This window comes from Oncorhynchus mykiss, chromosome 18 (assembly GCF_057628025.1).
Source record: "Oncorhynchus mykiss isolate SJ-2025 chromosome 18, ASM5762802v1, whole genome shotgun sequence".
Classification (NCBI taxonomy): Eukaryota; Metazoa; Chordata; class Actinopteri; order Salmoniformes; family Salmonidae; genus Oncorhynchus; species Oncorhynchus mykiss.
Window position 1 is genome coordinate 5,656,556 of NC_143039.1, and position 21,746 is coordinate 5,678,301.

Below are 21,746 nucleotides of genomic sequence, written 5' to 3' on the forward strand. Positions count from 1 at the left end.
AAACCAGGGGGGTCAAACATACGACCCGTGGGCCAGCAACCTACCACTAAACCAGGGGGGTCAAATATACGTCCCATGGGCCCGCAGCCTACCTACCCCTAAACCAGGGGGGTCAAATATACGACCCGTGGGCCAGCATCCTACCACTAAACCAGGGGGGTCAAACATACGACCCGTGGGCCAGCAACCTACCACTATACCAGGGGGGTCAAATATACGGCCCATGGGCCCGCACCCTACCACTAAACGGGGGGTCAAATATACGGACCGTGGTGAAAAAATATGGAGGTGACAACTTTAAATTAAACTACGGACCTCATTGAAGACTAAATGAGGCCGGCGGGGAATTATTTTAGTTGACAACCCTTCTCTAAACCAACCCGTAGCCCTGACCTCTGAACCCCAACAACCGTCTCTAACCTTTACCAACCTTTGACACAGGTTCTGAGGTTTGAAGGGACGTTGGAGTCTCCAGAGTTCTGGTTGTTGATGCCCACACGATGTGAACCCAGACAAACTGAAATACAACACAGTGGGGTTATATTAGCTGACATCAGTCATATCATCAGACAACAACACAGTGGGGTTATATTAGCTGACATCAGTCATATCATCAGACAACAACACAGTGGGGTTATATTAGCTGACATCAGTCATATCATCAGACAGACAGACAACAACACAGTGGGGTTATATTAGCTGACATCAGACAGACAGACAACAACACAGTGGGGTTATATTAGCTGACATCAGTCATATCATCAGACAACAACACAGTGGGGTTATATTAGCTGACATCAGTCATATCATCAGACAGACAGACAACAACACAGTGGGGTTATATTAGCTGGCATCAGACAGACAGACAACACAGTGGGGTTATATTAGCTGACATCAGACAGACAACACAGTGGGGTTATATTAGCTGGCATCAGACAGACAGACAACAACACAGTGGGGTTATATTAGCTGGCATCAGACAGACAGACAACAACACAGTGGGGTTATATTAGCTGGCATCAGACAGACAACAACACAGTGGGGTTATATTAGCTGGCATCAGACAGACAGACAACAACACAGTGGGGTTATATTAGCTGGCATCAGACAGACAACAACACAGTGGGGTTATATTAGCTGACATCAGTCATATCATCAGACAGACAACACAGTGGGGTTATATTAGCTGTTATCAGTCATATCATCAGACAGACAACAACACAGTGGGGTTATATTAGCTGATATCAGTCATATCCTCAGACAACAACACAGTGGGGTTATATTAGCTGACATCAGTAATATCAACAAACAGACAACACAGTGGGGTTATATTAGCTGACATCAGTCATATCATCAGACAGACAACACAGTGGGGTTATATTCGCTGACATCAGACATATCATCAGACAACAACACAGTGGGGTTATATTAGCTGACATCAGTCATATCATCAGACAACAACACAGTGGGGTTATATTAGCTGGCATCAGTCATATCATCAGACAGACAGACAACAACACAGTGGGGTTATATTAGCTGACATCAGTCATATCATCAGACAACAACAACAGTGGGGTTATATTAGCTGACATCAGTCATATCATCAGACAGACAACAACACAGTGGGGTTATATTAGCTGACATCAGACAGACAACAACACAGTGGGGTTATATTAGCTGACATCAGACATATCATCAGACAGACAACACAGTGGGGTTATATTAGCTGGCATCAGTCATATCATCAGACAACAACACAGTGGGGTTATATTAGCTGGCATCAGTCATATCATCAGACAGACAGACAACAACACAGTGGGGTTATATTAGCTGACATCAGTCATATCATCAGACAGACAGACAACAACACAGTGGGGTTATATTAGCTGACATCAGTCATATCATCAGACAGACAGACAACAACACAGTGGGGTTATATTAGCTGGCATCAGTCATATCATCAGACAACAACACAGTGGGGTTATATTAGCTGACATCAGTCATATCATCAGACAACAACACAGTGGGGTTATATTAGCTGGCATCAGTCATATCATCAGACAACAACACAGTGGGGTTATATTAGCTGACATCAGTCAGACAGACAACAACACAGTGGGGTTATATTAGCTGACATCAGTCATATCATCAGACAACAACACAGTGGGGTTATATTAGCTGGCATCAGACAGACAACAACACAGTGGGGTTATATTAGCTGACATCAGTCATATCATCAGACAACAACACAGTGGGGTTATATTAGCTGACATCAGTCATATCATCAGACAACAACACAGTGGGGTTATATTAGCTGACATCAGACAGACAACAACACAGTGGGGTTATATTAGCTGACATCAGTCAGACAACAACACAGTGGGGTTATATTAGCTGACATCAGTCATATCATCAGACAACAACACAGTGGGGTTATATTAGCTGACATCAGTCATATCATCAGACAGACAGACAACAACACAGTGGGGTTATATTAGCTGGCATCAGTCATATCATCAGACAACAACACAGTGGGGTTATATTAGCTGAAATCAGTCATATCATCAGACAACAACACAGTGGGGTTATATTAGCTGACATCAGTCATATCATCAGACAACAACACAGTGGGGTTATATTAGCTGACATCAGTCATATCATCAGACAGACAACACGGTGGGGTTATATTAGCTGACATCAGACAGACAGACAACAACACAGTGGGGTTATATTAGCTGGCATCAGTCATATCATCAGACAACAACACAGTGGGGTTATATTAGCTGGCATCAGTCATATCATCAGACAACAACACAGTGGGGTTATATTAGCTGACATCAGTCATATCATCAGACAACAACACAGTGGGGTTATATTAGCTGACATCAGTCATATCATCAGACAGACAACACAGTGGGGTTATATTAGCTGACATCAGACATATCATCAGACAGACAACAACACAGTGGGGTTATATTAGCTGACATCAGACAGACAACAACACAGTGGGGTTATATTAGCTGGCATCAGACATATCATCAGACAGACAACGACACAGTGGGGTTATATAAGCTGACATCAGTCATATCATCAGACAGACAACAACACAGTGGGGTTATATTAGCTGGCATCAGTCATATCATCAGACAGACAACACAGTGGGGTTATATTAGCTGACATCAGACAGACAGACAACAACACAGTGGGGTTATATTAGCTGACATCAGTCATATCATCAGACAACAACACAGTGGGGTTATATTAGCTGACATCAGTCATATCATCAGACAGACAGACAACAACACAGTGGGGTTATATTAGCTGGCATCAGACAGACAGACAACACAGTGGGGTTATATTAGCTGACATCAGACAGACAACACAGTGGGGTTATATTAGCTGGCATCAGACAGACAGACAACAACACAGTGGGGTTATATTAGCTGGCATCAGACAGACAACAACACAGTGGGGTTATATTAGCTGACATCAGTCATATCATCAGACAGACAACACAGTGGGGTTATATTAGCTGGCATCAGACAGACAACAACACAGTGGGGTTATATTAGCTGGCATCAGACAGACAGACAACAACACAGTGGGGTTATATTAGCTGGCATCAGACAGACAACAACACAGTGGGGTTATATTAGCTGACATCAGTCATATCATCAGACAGACAACACAGTGGGGTTATATTAGCTGTTATCAGTCATATCATCAGACAGACAACAACACAGTGGGGTTATATTAGCTGATATCAGTCATATCATCAGACAACAACACAGTGGGGTTATATTAGCTGACATCAGTCATATCATCAGACAGACAACACAGTGGGGTTATATTAGCTGACATCAGTCATATCATCAGACAGACAACACAGTGGGGTTATATTAGCTGACATCAGACATATCATCAGACAACAACACAGTGGGGTTATATTAGCTGACATCAGTCATATCATCAGACAACAACACAGTGGGGTTATATTAGCTGGCATCAGTCATATCATCAGACAGACAGACAACAACACAGTGGGGTTATATTAGCTGACATCAGTCATATCATCAGACAACAACAACAGTGGGGTTATATTAGCTGACATCAGTCATATCATCAGACAGACAACAACACAGTGGGGTTATATTAGCTGACATCAGACAGACAACAACACAGTGGGGTTATATTAGCTGACATCAGACATATCATCAGACAGACAACACAGTGGGGTTATATTAGCTGGCATCAGTCATATCATCAGACAACAACACAGTGGGGTTATATTAGCTGGCATCAGTCATATCATCAGACAGACAGACAACAACACAGTGGGGTTATATTAGCTGACATCAGTCAGACAACAACACAGTGGGGTTATATTAGCTGACATCAGTCATATAATCAGACAGACAGACAACAACACAGTGGGGTTATATTAGCTGACATCAGTCATATCATCAGACAGACAGACAACAACACAGTGGGGTTATATTAGCTGGCATCAGTCATATCATCAGACAACAACACAGTGGGGTTATATTAGCTGACATCAGTCATATCATCAGACAACAACACAGTGGGGTTATATTAGCTGGCATCAGTCATATCATCAGACAACAACACAGTGGGGTTATATTAGCTGGCATCAGACAGACAACAACACAGTGGGGTTATATTAGCTGACATCAGTCATATCATCAGACAACAACACAGTGGGGTTATATTAGCTGACATCAGTCAGACAGACAACAACACAGTGGGGTTATATTAGCTGACATCAGTCATATCATCAGACAACAACACAGTGGGGTTATATTAGCTGGCATCAGACAGACAACAACACAGTGGGGTTATATTAGCTGACATCAGTCATATCATCAGACAACAACACAGTGGGGTTATATTAGCTGACATCAGTCATATCATCAGACAACAACACAGTGGGGTTATATTAGCTGACATCAGACAGACAACAACACAGTGGGGTTATATTAGCTGACATCAGTCAGACAACAACACAGTGGGGTTATATTAGCTGACATCAGTCATATCATCAGACAACAACACAGTGGGGTTATATTAGCTGACATCAGTCATATCATCAGACAGACAGACAACAACACAGTGGGGTTATATTAGCTGGCATCAGTCATATCATCAGACAACAACACAGTGGGGTTATATTAGCTGACATCAGTCATATCATCAGACAACAACACAGTGGGGTTATATTAGCTGACATCAGTCAGACAGACAACAACACAGTGGGGTTATATTAGCTGACATCAGTCATATCATCAGACAACAACACAGTGGGGTTATATTAGCTGGCATCAGACAGACAACAACACAGTGGGGTTATATTAGCTGACATCAGTCATATCATCAGACAACAACACAGTGGGGTTATATTAGCTGACATCAGTCATATCATCAGACAACAACACAGTGGGGTTATATTAGCTGACATCAGACAGACAACAACACAGTGGGGTTATATTAGCTGACATCAGTCAGACAACAACACAGTGGGGTTATATTAGCTGACATCAGTCATATCATCAGACAACAACACAGTGGGGTTATATTAGCTGACATCAGTCATATCATCAGACAGACAGACAACAACACAGTGGGGTTATATTAGCTGGCATCAGTCATATCATCAGACAACAACACAGTGGGGTTATATTAGCTGACATCAGTCATATCATCAGACAACAACACAGTGGGGTTATATTAGCTGACATCAGTCATATCATCAGACAACAACACAGTGGGGTTATATTAGCTGACATCAGTCATATCATCAGACAGACAACACGGTGGGGTTATATTAGCTGACATCAGACAGACAGACAACAACACAGTGGGGTTATATTAGCTGGCATCAGTCATATCATCAGACAACAACACAGTGGGGTTATATTAGCTGGCATCAGTCATATCATCAGACAACAACACAGTGGGGTTATATTAGCTGACTTCAGTCAGACAGACAACAACACAGTGGGGTTATATAAGCTGACATCAGACAGACAACAACACAGTGGGGTTATATTAGCTGACATCAGTCATATCATCAGACAACAACACAGTGGGGTTATATTAGCTGGCATCAGACAGACAACAACACAGTGGGGTTATATTAGCTGACATCAGTCATATCATCAGACAACAAACACAGTGGGGTTATATTAGCTGACATCAGACAGACAACAACACAGTGGGGTTATATTAGCTGGCATCAGACATATCATCAGACAGACAACGACACAGTGGGGTTATATAAGCTGGCATCAGTCATATCATCAGACAACAACACAGTGGGGTTATATTAGCTGACATCAGTCATATCATCAGACAACAACACAGTGGGGTTATATTAGCTGACATCAGTCATATCATCAGACAGACAACACAGTGGGGTTATATTAGCTGACATCAGACATATCATCAGACAGACAACAACACAGTGGGGTTATATTAGCTGACATCAGACAGACAACAACACAGTGGGGTTATATTAGCTGGCATCAGACATATCATCAGACAGACAACGACACAGTGGGGTTATATAAGCTGACATCAGTCATATCATCAGACAGACAACAACACAGTGGGGTTATATTAGCTGGCATCAGTCATATCATCAGACAGACAACACAGTGGGGTTATATTAGCTGACATCAGACAGACAGACAACAACACAGTGGGGTTATATTAGCTGACATCAGTCATATCATCAGACAACAACACAGTGGGGTTATATTAGCTGACATCAGTCATATCATCAGACAGACAGACAACAACACAGTGGGGTTATATTAGCTGGCATCAGACAGACAGACAACACAGTGGGGTTATATTAGCTGACATCAGACAGACAACACAGTGGGGTTATATTAGCTGGCATCAGACAGACAGACAACAACACAGTGGGGTTATATTAGCTGGCATCAGACAGACAACAACACAGTGGGGTTATATTAGCTGACATCAGTCATATCATCAGACAGACAACACAGTGGGGTTATATTAGCTGGCATCAGACAGACAACAACACAGTGGGGTTATATTAGCTGGCATCAGACAGACAGACAACAACACAGTGGGGTTATATTAGCTGGCATCAGACAGACAACAACACAGTGGGGTTATATTAGCTGACATCAGTCATATCATCAGACAGACAACACAGTGGGGTTATATTAGCTGTTATCAGTCATATCATCAGACAGACAACAACACAGTGGGGTTATATTAGCTGATATCAGTCATATCATCAGACAACAACACAGTGGGGTTATATTAGCTGACATCAGTCATATCATCAGACAGACAACACAGTGGGGTTATATTAGCTGACATCAGTCATATCATCAGACAGACAACACAGTGGGGTTATATTAGCTGACATCAGACATATCATCAGACAACAACACAGTGGGGTTATATTAGCTGACATCAGTCATATCATCAGACAACAACACAGTGGGGTTATATTAGCTGGCATCAGTCATATCATCAGACAGACAGACAACAACACAGTGGGGTTATATTAGCTGACATCAGTCATATCATCAGACAACAACAACAGTGGGGTTATATTAGCTGACATCAGTCATATCATCAGACAGACAACAACACAGTGGGGTTATATTAGCTGACATCAGACAGACAACAACACAGTGGGGTTATATTAGCTGACATCAGACATATCATCAGACAGACAACACAGTGGGGTTATATTAGCTGGCATCAGTCATATCATCAGACAACAACAACAGTGGGGTTATATTAGCTGACATCAGTCATATCATCAGACAGACAACAACACAGTGGGGTTATATTAGCTGACATCAGACAGACAACAACACAGTGGGGTTATATTAGCTGACATCAGACATATCATCAGACAGACAACACAGTGGGGTTATATTAGCTGGCATCAGTCATATCATCAGACAACAACACAGTGGGGTTATATTAGCTGGCATCAGTCATATCATCAGACAGACAGACAACAACACAGTGGGGTTATATTAGCTGACATCAGTCAGACAACAACACAGTGGGGTTATATTAGCTGACATCAGTCATATCATCAGACAGACAGACAACAACACAGTGGGGTTATATTAGCTGACATCAGTCATATCATCAGACAGACAGACAACAACACAGTGGGGTTATATTAGCTGGCATCAGTCATATCATCAGACAACAACACAGTGGGGTTATATTAGCTGACATCAGTCATATCATCAGACAACAACACAGTGGGGTTATATTAGCTGCCATCAGTCATATCATCAGACAACAACACAGTGGGGTTATATTAGCTGACATCAGTCAGACAGACAACAACACAGTGGGGTTATATTAGCTGACATCAGTCATATCATCAGACAACAACACAGTGGGGTTATATTAGCTGGCATCAGACAGACAACAACACAGTGGGGTTATATTAGCTGACATCAGTCATATCATCAGACAACAACACAGTGGGGTTATATTAGCTGACATCAGTCATATCATCAGACAACAACACAGTGGGGTTATATTAGCTGACATCAGACAGACAACAACACAGTGGGGTTATATTAGCTGACATCAGTCAGACAACAACACAGTGGGGTTATATTAGCTGACATCAGTCATATCATCAGACAACAACACAGTGGGGTTATATTAGCTGACATCAGTCATATCATCAGACAGACAGACAACAACACAGTGGGGTTATATTAGCTGGCATCAGTCATATCATCAGACAACAACACAGTGGGGTTATATTAGCTGACATCAGTCATATCATCAGACAACAACACAGTGGGGTTATATTAGCTGACATCAGTCATATCGTCAGACAACAACACAGTGGGGTTATATTAGCTGACATCAGTCATATCATCAGACAGACAACACGGTGGGGTTATATTAGCTGACATCAGATAGACAGACAACAACACAGTGGGGTTATATTAGCTGGCATCAGTCATATCATCAGACAACAACACAGTGGGGTTATATTAGCTGGCATCAGTCATATCATCAGACAACAACACAGTGGGGTTATATTAGCTGACTTCAGTCAGACAGACAACAACACAGTGGGGTTATATTAGCTGACATCAGTCATATCATCAGACAGACAACACAGTGGGGTTATATTAGCTGGCATCAGACAGACAACAACACAGTGGGGTTATATTAGCTGACATCAGTCATATCATCAGACAACAAACACAGTGGGGTTATATTAGCTGACATCAGACAGACAACAACACAGTGGGGTTATATTAGCTGGCATCAGACATATCATCAGACAGACAACGACACAGTGGGGTTATATAAGCTGACATCAGTCATATCATCAGACAGACAACAACACAGTGGGGTTATATTAGCTGGCATCAGTCATATCATCAGACAGACAACACAGTGGGGTTATATTAGCTGACATCAGACAGACAGACAACAACACAGTGGGGTTATATTAGCTGGCATCAGTCATATCATCAGACAACAACACAGTGGGGTTATATTAGCTGACATCAGTCATATCATCAGACAACAACACAGTGGGGTTATATTAGCTGACATCAGTCATATCATCAGACAGACAACATTGTGGGGTTATATTAGCTGACATCAGACATATCATCAGACAGACAACAACACAGTGGGGTTATATTAGCTGACATCAGACAGACAACAACACAGTGGGGTTATATTAGCTGACATCAGACATATCATCAGACAGACAACACAGTGGGGTTATATTAGCTGACATCAGTCATATCATCAGACAGACAACACAGTGGGGTTATATTAGCTGGCATCAGACAGACAACAACACAGTGGGGTTATATTAGCTGACATCAGTCATATCATCAGACAACAAACACAGTGGGGTTATATTAGCTGACATCAGACAGACAACAACACAGTGGGGTTATATTAGCTGGCATCAGACATATCATCAGACAGACAACGACACAGTGGGGTTATATAAGCTGACATCAGTCATATCATCAGACAGACAACAACACAGTGGGGTTATATTAGCTGGCATCAGTCATATCATCAGACAGACAACACAGTGGGGTTATATTAGCTGACATCAGACAGACAGACAACAACACAGTGGGGTTATATTAGCTGGCATCAGTCATATCATCAGACAACAACACAGTGGGGTTATATTAGCTGACATCAGTCATATCATCAGACAACAACACAGTGGGGTTATATTAGCTGACATCAGTCATATCATCAGACAGACAACACAGTGGGGTTATATTAGCTGACATCAGACATATCATCAGACAGACAACAACACAGTGGGGTTATATTAGCTGACATCAGACAGACAACAACACAGTGGGGTTATATTAGCTGACATCAGACATATCATCAGACAGACAACACAGTGGGGTTATATTAGCTGGCATCAGTCATATCATCAGACAACAACACAGTGGGGTTATATTAGCTGGCATCAGTCATATCATCAGACAGACAGACAACAACACAGTGGGGTTATATTAGCTGACATCAGACAGACAGACAACAACACAGTGGGGTTATATTAGCTGACATCAGTCAGACAACAACACAGTGGGGTTATATTAGCTGACATCAGTCATATCATCAGACAGACAGACAACAACACAGTGGGGTTATATTAGCTGGCATCAGTCATATCATCAGACAACAACACAGTGGGGTTATATTAGCTGACATCAGTCATATCATCAGACAACAACACAGTGGGGTTATATTAGCTGGCATCAGTCATATCATCAGACAACAACACAGTGGGGTTATATTAGCTGACATCAGTCAGACAGACAACAACACAGTGGGGTTATATTAGCTGACATCAGTCATATCATCAGACAACAACACAGTGGGGTTATATTAGCTGGCATCAGACAGACAACAACACAGTGGGGTTATATTAGCTGACATCAGTCATATCATCAGACAACAACACAGTGGGGTTATATTAGCTGACATCAGTCATATCATCAGACAACAACACAGTGGGGTTATATTAGCTGACATCAGACAGACAACAACACAGTGGGGTTAAATTAGCTGACATCAGTCAGACAACAACACAGTGGGGTTATATTAGCTGACATCAGTCATATCATCAGACAACAACACAGTGGGGTTATATTAGCTGACATCAGGCATATCATCAGACAACAACACAGTGGGGTTATATTAGCTGACATCAGTCATATCATCAGACAGACAACACGGTGGGGTTATATTAGCTGACATCAGACAGACAGACAACAACACAGTGGGGTTATATTAGCTGGCATCAGTCATATCATCAGACAACAACACAGTGGGGTTATATTAGCTGGCATCAGTCATATCATCAGACAACAACACAGTGGGGTTATATTAGCTGACATCAGTCAGACAGACAACAACACAGTGGGGTTATATAAGCTGACATCAGACAGACAACAACACAGTGGGGTTATATTAGCTGACATCAGTCATATCATCAGACAGACAACACAGTGGGGTTATATTAGCTGGCATCAGACAGACAACAACACAGTGGGGTTATATTAGCTGACATCAGTCATATCATCAGACAACAAACACAGTGGGGTTATATTAGCTGACATCAGACAGACAACAACACAGTGGGGTTATATTAGCTGGCATCAGACATATCATCAGACAGACAACGACACAGTGGGGTTATATAAGCTGACATCAGTCATATCATCAGACAGACAACACGGTGGGGTTATATTAGCTGACATCAGACAGACAGACAACAACACAGTGGGGTTATATTAGCTGGCATCAGTCATATCATCAGACAACAACACAGTGGGGTTATATTAGCTGACATCAGTCAGACAGACAACAACACAGTGGGGTTATATTAGCTGACATCAGTCATATCATCAGACAACAACACAGTGGGGTTATATTAGCTGGCATCAGACAGACAACAACACAGTGGGGTTATATTAGCTGACATCAGTCATATCATCAGACAACAACACAGTGGGGTTATATTAGCTGACATCAGTCATATCATCAGACAACAACACAGTGGGGTTATATTAGCTGACATCAGACAGACAACAACACAGTGGGGTTATATTAGCTGACATCAGTCAGACAACAACACAGTGGGGTTATATTAGCTGACATCAGTCATATCATCAGACAACAACACAGTGGGGTTATATTAGCTGACATCAGTCATATCATCAGACAGACAGACAACAACACAGTGGGGTTATATTAGCTGGCATCAGTCATATCATCAGACAACAACACAGTGGGGTTATATTAGCTGACATCAGTCATATCATCAGACAACAACACAGTGGGGTTATATTAGCTGACATCAGTCATATCATCAGACAACAACACAGTGGGGTTATATTAGCTGACATCAGACATATCATCAGACAGACAACACAGTGGGGTTATATTAGCTGGCATCAGTCATATCATCAGACAACAACACAGTGGGGTTATATTAGCTGGCATCAGTCATATCATCAGACAGACAGACAACAACACAGTGGGGTTATATTAGCTGACATCAGACAGACAGACAACAACACAGTGGGGTTATATTAGCTGACATCAGTCAGACAACAACACAGTGGGGTTATATTAGCTGACATCAGTCATATCATCAGACAGACAGACAACAACACAGTGGGGTTATATTAGCTGGCATCAGTCATATCATCAGACAACAACTCAGTGGGGTTATATTAGCTGACATCAGTCATATCATCAGACAACAACACAGTGGGGTTATATTAGCTGGCATCAGTCATATCATCAGACAACAACACAGTGGGGTTATATTAGCTGACATCAGTCAGACAGACAACAACACAGTGGGGTTATATTAGCTGACATCAGTCATATCATCAGACAACAACACAGTGGGGTTATATTAGCTGGCATCAGACAGACAACAACACAGTGGGGTTATATTAGCTGACATCAGTCATATCATCAGACAACAACACAGTGGGGTTATATTAGCTGACATCAGTCATATCATCAGACAACAACACAGTGGGGTTATATTAGCTGACATCAGACAGACAACAACACAGTGGGGTTAAATTAGCTGACATCAGTCAGACAACAACACAGTGGGGTTATATTAGCTGACATCAGTCATATCATCAGACAACAACACAGTGGGGTTATATTAGCTGACAGCAGGCATATCATCAGACAACAACACAGTGGGGTTATATTAGCTGACATCAGTCATATCATCAGACAGACAACACGGTGGGGTTATATTAGCTGACATCAGACAGACAGACAACAACACAGTGGGGTTATATTAGCTGGCATCAGTCATATCATCAGACAACAACACAGTGGGGTTATATTAGCTGGCATCAGTCATATCATCAGACAACAACACAGTGGGGTTATATTAGCTGACATCAGTCAGACAGACAACAACACAGTGGGGTTATATAAGCTGACATCAGACAGACAACAACACAGTGGGGTTATATTAGCTGACATCAGTCATATCATCAGACAGACAACACAGTGGGGTTATATTAGCTGGCATCAGACAGACAACAACACAGTGGGGTTATATTAGCTGACATCAGTCATATCATCAGACAACAAACACAGTGGGGTTATATTAGCTGACATCAGACAGACAACAACACAGTGGGGTTATATTAGCTGGCATCAGACATATCATCAGACAGACAACGACACAGTGGGGTTATATAAGCTGACATCAGTCATATCATCAGACAGACAACACGGTGGGGTTATATTAGCTGACATCAGACAGACAGACAACAACACAGTGGGGTTATATTAGCTGGCATCAGTCATATCATCAGACAACAACACAGTGGGGTTATATTAGCTGACATCAGTCAGACAGACAACAACACAGTGGGGTTATATTAGCTGACATCAGTCATATCATCAGACAACAACACAGTGGGGTTATATTAGCTGGCATCAGACAGACAACAACACAGTGGGGTTATATTAGCTGACATCAGTCATATCATCAGACAACAACACAGTGGGGTTATATTAGCTGACATCAGTCATATCATCAGACAACAACACAGTGGGGTTATATTAGCTGACATCAGACAGACAACAACACAGTGGGGTTATATTAGCTGACATCAGTCAGACAACAACACAGTGGGGTTATATTAGCTGACATCAGTCATATCATCAGACAACAACACAGTGGGGTTATATTAGCTGACATCAGTCATATCATCAGACAGACAGACAACAACACAGTGGGGTTATATTAGCTGGCATCAGTCATATCATCAGACAACAACACAGTGGGGTTATATTAGCTGACATCAGTCATATCATCAGACAACAACACAGTGGGGTTATATTAGCTGACATCAGTCATATCATCAGACAACAACACAGTGGGGTTATATTAGCTGACATCAGTCATATCATCAGACAGACAACACGGTGGGGTTATATTAGCTGACATCAGACAGACAGACAACAACACAGTGGGGTTATATTAGCTGGCATCAGTCATATCATCAGACAACAACACAGTGGGGTTATATTAGCTGGCATCAGTCATATCATCAGACAACAACACAGTGGGGTTATATTAGCTGACATCAGTCAGACAGACAACAACACAGTGGGGTTATATAAGCTGACATCAGACAGACAACAACACAGTGGGGTTATATTAGCTGACATCAGTCATATCATCAGACAGACAACACAGTGGGGTTATATTAGCTGGCATCAGACAGACAACAACACAGTGGGGTTATATTAGCTGACATCAGTCATATCATCAGACAACAAACACAGTGGGGTTATATTAGCTGACATCAGACAGACAACAACACAGTGGGGTTATATTAGCTGGCATCAGACATATCATCAGACAGACAACGACACAGTGGGGTTATATAAGCTGACATCAGTCACATGATAACTCATTGAGGAACGGGTGGCTGAGGGTCAGCTAGATTCTATATCGCTAGATGTTGTTAATGGAAACATGTCTGAAAACAGGACTTCAACATTGTGGTCTGGGTTTGAAGGGACTGGCTGAAAGGGACTGGCTGAAAGGGACTGGCTGAAAGGGACTGGTTGAAAGGGACATGGTTGAAAGGGACATGGCTGAAAGGGACTGGCTGAAAGGGACTGGCTGAAAGAGACTGGCTGAAAGGGACTGGCTGAAAGGGACTGGTTGAAAGGGACATGGTTGAAAGGGACATGGCTGAAAGGGACTGGCTGAAAGGGACTGGCTGAAAGGGACTGGCTGAAAGGGACGGGCTGAAAACAGGACTTCAACAGAGTGCAGAAGGGTTGAAACTTACAGACATATTGAGGATAGAAGTGTTCCTGTAAAAAGAGAGGAGACATTATTAGCAGACGCCTCGTGTCTGTCTGGGTTCTTAAACCAGTCAACAGCTTGAGGTCAACGTCCCGCTCCATCCCACTCAGCTACGTCAACACTAGTCGACGTCCCGCTCCATCCCACTCAGCTACGTCAACACTAGTCAACGTCCCGCTCCATCCCACTCAGCTACGTCAACACTAGTCGACGTCCCGCTCCATCCCACTCAGCTACGTCAACACTAGTCAACGTCCCGCTCCATCCCACTCAGCTACGTCAACACTAGTCAACGTCCCGCTCCATCCCACTCAGCTACGTCAACACTAGTCCATCCCACTCAGCTACATCAACACTAGTCAACGTCCCGCTCCATCCCACTCAGCTACGTCAACACTAGTCAACGTCCCGCTCCATCCCACTCAGCTACGTCAACACTAGTCAACGTCCCGCTCCATCCCACTCAGCTACGTCAACACTAGTCAACGTCCCGCTCCATCCCACTCAGCTACATCAACACTAGTCCATCCCACTCAGCTACGTCAACACTAGTCAACGTCCCGCTCCATCCCACTCAGCTACGTCAACACTAGTCATCGTCCCGCTCCATCCCACTCAGCTACGTCAACACTAGTCCATCCCACTCAGCTACGTCAACACTAGTCAACGTCCCGCTCCATCCCACTCAGCTACGTCAACACTAGTCAACGTCCCGCTCCATCCCACTCAGCTACGTCAACACTAGTCAACGTCCCGCTCCATCCCACTCAGCTACGTCAACACTAGTCAACGTCCCGCTCCATCTCACTCAGCTACGTCAACACTAGTCAACGTCCCGCTCCATCCCACTCAGCTATGTCAACACTAGTCGACGTCCCGCTCCATCCCACTCAGCTACGTCAACACTAGTCAACGTCCCGCTCCATCCCACTCAGCTACGTCAACACTAGTCAACGTCCCGCTCCATCCCACTCAGCTACGTCAACACTAGTCAACGTCCCGCTCCATCCCACTCAACTACGTCAACACTACTCAACGCCCCGCTCCATCCCACTCAGCTACGTCAACACTAGTCAACGTCCCGCTCCATCCCACTCAGCTACGTCAACACTAGTCAACGTCCCGCTCCATCCCACTCAGCTACGTTAAATACTAGTCAACGTCCCGCTCCATCCCACTCAGCTACGTCAACACTAGTCAACGTCCCGCTCCATCCCACTCAGCTACGTCAACACTAGTCAACGTCCCGCTCCATCCCACTCAGCTACGTCAACACTAGTCAACGCCCCGCTCCATCCCACTCAGCTACGTCAACACTAGTCAATGTCCCGCTCCATCCCACTCAGCTACGTCAACACTAGTCGATGTCCCGCTCCATCCCACTCAGCTACGTCAACACTAGTCAACGTCCCGCTCCATCCCACTCAGCTACGTCAACACTAGTCAACGTCCCGCTCCATCCCACTCAGCTACGTCAACACTAGTCGATGTCCCGCTCCATCCCACTCAGCTACGTCAACACTAGTCAACGTCCCGCTCCATCCCACTCAGCTACGTCAACACTAGTCAACGTCCCGCTCCATCCCACTCAGCTACGTCAACACTAGTCGATGTCCCGCTCCATCCCACTCAGCTACGTCAACACTAGTCAACGTCCCGCTCCATCCCACTCAGCTACGTCAACACTAGTCAACGTCCCGCTCCATCCCACTCAGCTACGTTAAATACTAGTCAACGTCCCGCTCCATCCCACTCAGCTACGTCAACACTAGTCAACGTCCCGCTCCATCCCACTCAGCTACGTCAACACTAGTCAACGTCCCGCTCTATCCCAGTTAGCGACGTCAACACTAGTCAACGTCCCGCTCCATCCCACTCAGCTACATCAACACTAGTCCATCCCACTCAGCTACGTCAACACTAGTCAACATCCCGCTCCATCCCACACAGCTACGTCAACACTAGTCCATCCCACTCAGCTACGTCAACACTAGTCAACATCCCGCTCCATCCCACTCAGCTACATCAACACTAGTCAACGTCCCGCTCCATCCCACTCAGCTACGTCAACACTAGTTGATGTCCCGCTCCATCCCACTCAGCTACGTTAACACTAGTCAACGTCCCGCTCCATCCCACTCAGCTACGTCAACACTAGTCAACGTGCCGCTCCATCCCACTCAGCTACATCAACACTAGTCAACGTCCCGCTCCATCCCACTCAGCTACATCAACACTAGCCAACATCCCGCTCCATCCCACTCAGCTACGTCAACACTAGTCCATCCCACTCAGCTACGTCAACACTAGTCAACGTCCCGCTCCATCCCACTCAGCTACGTCAACACTAGTCAACGTCCCGCTCCATCCCACTCAGCTACGTCAACACTAGTCCATCCCACTCAGCTACATCAACACTAGTCAACGTCCCGCTCCATCCCACTCAGCTACGTCAACACTAGTCAACGTCCCGCTCCATCCCACTCAGCTACGTCAACACTACTCCATCCCACTCAGCTACGTCAACACTAGTCGATGTCCCGCTCCATCCCACTCAGCTACGTCAACACTAGTCAACGTCCCGCTCCATCCCACTCAGCTACGTCAACACTAGTCAACGTCCCGCTCCATCCCACTCAGCTACGTCAACACTAGTCAACGTCCCGCTCCATCCCACTCAGCTACGTCAACACTAGTCAACGTCCCGCTCCATCCCACTCAGCTACGTCAACACTAGTCAACATCCCGCTCCATCCCACTCAGCTACGTCAACACTACTCCATCCCACTCAGCTACGTCAACACTAGTCAACATCCCGCTCCATCCCACTCAGCTACGTCAACACTAGTCAACGTCCCGCTCCATCCCACTCAGCTACGTCAACACTAGTCAACATCCCGCTCCATCCCACTCAGCTACGTCAACACTACTCCATCCCACTCAGCTACGTCAACACTAGTCGATGTCCCGCTCCATCCCACTCAGCTACGTCAACACTACTCCATCCCACTCAGCTACGTCAACACTAGTCGATGTCCCGCTCCATCCCACTCAGCTACGTCAACACTAGTCAACGTCCCGCTCCATCCCACTCAGCTACGTCAACACTAGTCAACGTCCCGCTCCATCCCACTCAGCTACGTCAACACTAGTCAACGTCCCGCTCCATCCCACTCAGCTACGTCAACACTAGTCAACGTCCCGCTCCATCCCACTCAGCTACGTCAACACTAGTCAACATCCCGCTCCATCCCACTCAGCTACGTCAACACTACTCCATCCCACTCAGCTACATCAACACTAGTCAACGTCCCGCTCCATCCCACTCAGCTACGTCAACACTAGTCAACGTCCCGCTCCATCCCACTCAGCTACGTCAACACTAGTCAACGTCCCGCTCCATCCCACTCAGCTACGTCAACACTAGTCAACGTCCCGCTCCATCCCACTCAGCTACGTCAACACTAGTCAACATCCCGCTCCATCCCACTCAGCTACGTCAACACTAGTCCATCCCACTCAGCTACATCAACACTAGTCAACGTCCCGCTCCATCCCACTCAGCTACGTCAACACTAGTCAACGTCCCGCTCCATCCCACTCAGCTACGTCAACACTAGTCAACGTCCCGCTCCATCCCACTCAGCTACGTCAACACTAGTCAACGTCCCGCTCCATCCCACTCAGCTACGTCAACACTAGTCGACGTCCCGCTCCATCCCACTCAGCTACGTCAACACTACTCCATCCCACTCAGCTACGTCAACACTAGTCAACGTCCCGCTCCATCCCACTCAGCTACGTCAACACTAGTCAACGTCCCGCTCCATCCCACTCAGCTACGTCAACACTAGTCAACGTCCCGCTCCATCCCACTCAGCTACGTCAACACTAGTCGACGTCCCGCTCCATCCCACTCAGCTACGTCAACACTAGTCAACGTCCCGCTCCATCCCACTCAGCTACGTCAACACTAGTCAACGTCCCGCTCCATCCCACTCAGCTACGTCAACACTAGTCCATCCCACTCAGCTACATCAACACTAGTCAACGTCCCGCTCCATCCCACTCAGCTACGTCAACACTAGTCAACGTCCCGCTCCATCCCACTCAGCTACGTCAACACTAGTCAACGTCCCGCTCCATCCCACTCAGCTACGTCAACACTAGTCAACGTCCCGCTCCATCCCACTCAGCTACATCAACACTAGTCCATCCCACTCAGCTACGTCAACACTAGTCAACGTCCCGCTCCATCCCACTCAGCTACGTCAACACTAGTCAACGTCCCGCTCCATCCCACTCAGCTACGTCAACACTAGTCCATCCCACTCAGCTACGTCAACACTAGTCAACGTCCCGCTCCATCCCACTCAGCTACGTCAACACTAGTCAACGTCCCGCTCCATCCCACTCAGCTACGTCAACACTAGTCAACGTCCCGCTCCATCCCACTCAGCTACGTCAACACTAGTCAACGTCCCGCTCCATCCCACTCAGCTACGTCAACACTAGTCAACGTCCCGCTCCATCCCACTCAGCTACGTCAACACTAGTCAACGTCCCGCTCCATCCCACTCAGCTACGTCAACACTAGTCAACATCCCGCTCCATCCCACTCAGCTACGTCAACACTACTCCATCCCACTCAGCTACATCAACACTAGTCAACGTCCCGCTCCATCCCACTCAGCTACGTCAACACTAGTCAACGTCCCGCTCCATCCCACTCAGCTACGTCAACACTAGTCAACGTCCCGCTCCATCCCACTCAGCTACGTCAACACTAGTCAACGTCCCGCTCCATCCCACTCAGCTACGTCAACACTAGTCAACATCCCGCTCCATCCCACTCAGCTACGTCAACACTAGTCCATCCCACTCAGCTACATCAACACTAGTCAACGTCCCGCTCCATCCCACTCAGCTACGTCAACACTAGTCAACGTCCCGCTCCATCCCACTCAGCTACGTCAACACTAGTCAACGTCCCGCTCCATCCCACTCAGCTACGTCAACACTAGTCAACGTCCCGCTCCATCCCACTCAGCTACGTCAACACTAGTCGACGTCCCGCTCCATCCCACTCAGCTACGTCAACACTACTCCATCCCACTCAGCTACGTCAACACTAGTCAACGTCCCGCTCCATCCCACTCAGCTACGTCAACACTAGTCAACGTCCCGCTCCATCCCACTCAGCTACGTCAACACTAGTCGACGTCCCGCTCCATCCCACTCAGCTACGTCAACACTAGTCGACGTCCCGCTCCATCCCACTCAGCTACGTCAACACTAGTCAACGTCCCGCTCCATCCCACTCAGCTACGTCAACACTAGTCAACGTCCCGCTCCATCCCACTCAGCTACGTCAACACTAGTCCATCCCACTCAGCTACATCAACACTAGTCAACATCCCGCTCCATCCCACTCAGCTACGTCAACACTAGTCAACGTCCCGCTCCATCCCACTCAGCTACGTCAACACTAGTCAACGTCCCGCTCCATCCCACTCAGCTACGTCAACACTAGTCAACGTCCCGCTCCATCCCACTCAGCTACATCAACACTAGTCCATCCCACTCAGCTACGTCAACACTAGTCAACGTCCCGCTCCATCCCACTCAGCTACGTCAACACTAGTCAACGTCCCGCTCCATCCCACTCAGCTACGTCAACACTAGTCCATCCCACTCAGCTACGTCAACACTAGTCAACGTCCCGCTCCATCCCACTCAGCTACGTCAACACTAGTCAACGTCCCGCTCCATCCCACTCAGCTACGTCAACACTAGTCAACGTCCCGCTCCATCCCACTCAGCTACGTCAACACTAGTCAACGTCCCGCTCCATCTCACTCAGCTACGTCAACACTAGTCAACGTCCCGCTCCATCCCACTCAGCTATGTCAACACTAGTCGACGTCCCGCTCCATCCCACTCAGCTACGTCAACACTAGTCAACGTCCCGCTCCATCCCACTCAGCTACGTCAACACTAGTCAACGTCCCGCTCCATCCCACTCAGCTACGTCAACACTAGTCAACGTCCCGCTCCATCCCACTCAGCTACGTCAACACTACTCAACGCCCCGCTCCATCCCACTCAGCTACGTCAACACTAGTCAACGTCCCGCTCCATCCCACTCAGCTACGTCAACACTAGTCAACGTCCCGCTCCATCCCACTCAGCTACGTTAAATACTAGTCAACGTCCCGCTCCATCCCACTCAGCTACGTCAACACTAGTCAACGTCCCGCTCCATCCCACTCAGCTACGTCAACACTAGTCAACGTCCCGCTCCATCCCACTCAGCTACGTC

The 21,746-nt window shown here is 45.9% G+C and overlaps 1 protein-coding gene across 1 annotated transcript in view; it reads right to left on the minus strand.

Annotated features, from left to right (window-relative positions):
• The window catches only part of LOC110495335 (protein S), a 59,793-nt gene that overhangs the window by 28,302 nt on the left and 9,745 nt on the right, over positions 1 to 21,746 (minus strand). The window contains exons 3-4 of the mRNA XM_090206698.1: positions 15,408 to 15,432; positions 431 to 517 (exon numbers count right to left, since the gene is read on the minus strand). Coding sequence (XP_090062824.1) covers positions 431 to 517; positions 15,408 to 15,432 — 112 coding nt within the window. The remainder of the gene's footprint in view (positions 1 to 430; positions 518 to 15,407; positions 15,433 to 21,746) is intronic.